General features: G+C 38.1%; 1 protein-coding gene across 1 annotated transcript in view; it reads left to right on the top strand.

Annotated features, from left to right (window-relative positions):
- The first annotated feature begins 2,246 nt into the window (after positions 1-2,246).
- Positions 2,247-3,112, top strand: part of LOC142605828 (uncharacterized) — a 1,816-nt gene continuing 950 nt past the window's right edge. Inside the window, exons 1-2 of the mRNA XM_075777260.1 lie at positions 2,247-2,439; positions 2,990-3,112. The exon at positions 2,990-3,112 is cut by the window's right edge and continues 777 nt beyond it. Coding sequence (XP_075633375.1) covers positions 2,247-2,439; positions 2,990-3,112 — 316 coding nt within the window. The remainder of the gene's footprint in view (positions 2,440-2,989) is intronic.

Below are 3,112 nucleotides of genomic sequence, written 5' to 3'. Positions count from 1 at the left end.
CATATTAATGATGAGCGGCTTTTGAGCTTTTCTTAAAGTTTAGATTTGCTACCGAAGAATGTCCAGTATCAACCAATCAGTTAGTGATTGATCACAAATGAGGATACTTTGCCTGGTTTAGCAGAACTAGTATCAAGTTGTGTTTCCAAGGATGAGCCGCTTTTGAGCTTTTCTTAAAGTTTAGATTTGCTACCGAAGAATGTCCAGTATCGACTCAATCAGTCAGTGATTGATCACAAATGAGCATACTTTGCCTGGTTTAGCAGAACTAGTATCAAGTTGTGTTTCGGAGGACAGGGTATGCAGTTTGCTTCTACCTGTTTGTGTTATTGTTGCACAAAACCCAGATTATAGTTTTAGGGGTCAAAACTTTTAGGATTAGTGTCCTAAAATCCTATTGTATAATTATGTTATAAGTAATAAAGTTGTTTTATTATCTAAAATAAAGGTAACATGAGTAAATCCATTTTATTATCTAAAATAATGATAACATAAAGCTGTTATATTATTTGAAGTCTTCCAAGTTCAATCTTTATTTGTTTTTTGAATTTTACTGCATCAAGATATGCCTTCTTGTTTTTTGTTTTTAAAATATAGATATTCTATGTTATCTCACATGAACGAAATAGATTCATTTATTTCCGTTGCATGTTTTTGTATGAGATGCAAAACTATGTTTTCCAACAAAAACTTGGGAAAATAAAATAGAATTCACAAAATGAAAAATATACTATGAAAATAAAATTAATATCCATTTAATGTTAATTAAATATTAAATATTAAATATTATAAAAGAAAAGACTTCCTCAATACATTTTAAACCAATCATTTCTTAAAATGGAATCTCCTTTTCAAATCAGGAAATCAATCTATAATAGATTATTTACTAAATTTGCAATAATTTCCTTTTCAATGTACAAAATCAATCAGTCTTTTGTAAAATTTTCTTTTTCTGCTATTTTATGTTTAATCGTGAAATTAAGTTTTCACTGAATTTATGATTGAAAATATTCATCTTAACTGTGAATACAAGTAGACATGGCAAAACGGGCCGAAATTTGTTGACTCGATTTGAACTCGCCTGTATTGACCCAATTAACCCATTTTTTTGCCAGCCAACCCGATCTGACTAACCCATGACCCCACCCACTTTTTAAAACTTTTTTTTTTTTTTTTCTAAAAAATATTAAGACTACATTCCAAGATGCTAGGTTCATAGATATAAAAGGCATAAAGCACTAAACTGACATTACTGCCATTTAGTAGCCATCAATAGCAATGGCCATGTCCCCATTTATTAAGAAAAAGGATTTCATTAAAAGGAAAAAAAAATATACAATAGGAGAAAGTATCTACAACTATACATATACACTACTAAACATCTAACACTAGCCCAGGCCACCAAGAGAGTAGGGATGCTTCAAGTAATCCCCACCGTTATCATCATTAGCACCTGTCGTGCAGTCGCCTTCCATCCAACACATCCAATCTATGGCAGCCACCATGGTGGAACTAACCCGTCAAAATCGAGAGTTGACCAGGGAGATTAGTTTAAGGAGGCAACACCATGAAGACACGCGGGAGGACAAGCCCAGAGTCAAGAAGATAGAGGAGAAAATGCTGAGCCTGAAAACCAGCCAAGGGGAACCACTTAACGAAGGGTGCCACACTTGGAAAGGGAGATGGACCAAATGAGGAAGGCTATGGACGAGATGAGGGAGAATATGAGAAGGGCGAATCTCGTAGATGATTTAGTTCATCGAATAGACTCCTCTTTCACCGCTTTCATCAACGGTCACCCCTTGCCTCCAAAGTTCAAGATGCTTTCCTTGGATTCATATGATGAAACACGCGACCCATGTGATCATATCGCCACCTTGAAGACTACCATACACCTCCTGGGGGTTCCAGATGAGATTATGTGTAGGACTTTCCCTACCACCCTCAAGGGGCCAACGCGAGTGTGGTTCAGCAAGATACCTCCAAACATCGTGGGCTCATTCGAAGAATTGAGTAAGTTGTTCATCAATAATTTTATTGGAGGACAAAGGCACAAACATTCCTCATCCAGCTTGTTAACCATAGAACAAGGGGATAACGAAAGCTTGCGGTCCTTCATTACCCAATTCAATAGGGAAGCCCTAACGGTGGATGAGATGGACGACAAGTTGTTATTGGCAGCCTTCCATAATGGAGTTAATTAAGATTTATTCATCCATAAGCTTTATAAACAAGAGCCTCAAACTATGGCTGAACTCGTACATTCAGCCCAGAGCTTCATGAACGCAGAGGATGCAATCATAACCAAGAAAAGGAAGAAAGCAGAACGCATGGAAGCAGATCTCTTGCGCCATACTGAGCAGGCTTCTCGTCCAAAGAAGGCCTGGGCAGGAGAGAAGAAAGACAGGGATAACAAAAAGGCAAGTTCTTCGGCAAGAAGTCAGCAATACACGCCCTTAAATATGCCACTTGAACAAGTACTTATGCAAATCAAGGATGACCCATCCTTGAAGTGGCAGGAGAAAATGAAAGGAGATCCCAACAAATGCAATAGGAACAAGTATTGCCGCTTCCATATAGATCATGGACATGACATGGACGAGTGCTTTGATTTGAAGCAGTAGATTGAGAATTTCACCAGACAAGGAAAATTGAGAAATTTTCTTGGACGAGATAACAAGGATGAGAAGTTGAAGGCGAAGGTAGAAGAGTCGTCATGCCCCTCACTTGGAGAAATAAAAGTTATTATAGGAGGAACCTCTATAGATCAATCTTCCAAGTCAAGGAAGACTTAACTAAAGGTGGTCCAAAACATCCAACTGTTTAGATGATCTCCAAGGACGAGAAGAGTTGTCATGCCCCTCACTTGGAGAAATAAGAATTATTATAGGAGGAACCTCTACAGATCAATCTTCCAAGTCAAGGAAGACTTAACTAAAGGTGGTCCAAAACATCCAACTATTTAGATGATCTCCAAGGACGGGAGTAGCGGACGAGCAAGCCATCACGTTCACAGATGAGGATGCTGAAAGAGTCCACCACCCACATGACGACGTGATCGTCATCACCTTGCTTATTGTTGACTACACGACTAGAAGGGTGTTGGTAGACA

This window comes from Castanea sativa, chromosome 8 (genome assembly GCF_040712315.1).
Source record: "Castanea sativa cultivar Marrone di Chiusa Pesio chromosome 8, ASM4071231v1".
NCBI lineage: Eukaryota > Viridiplantae > Streptophyta > Magnoliopsida > Fagales > Fagaceae > Castanea > Castanea sativa.
Note: the sequence above shows the minus strand (reverse complement) of the source record. Positions and strands in the feature narration are given on the sequence as shown.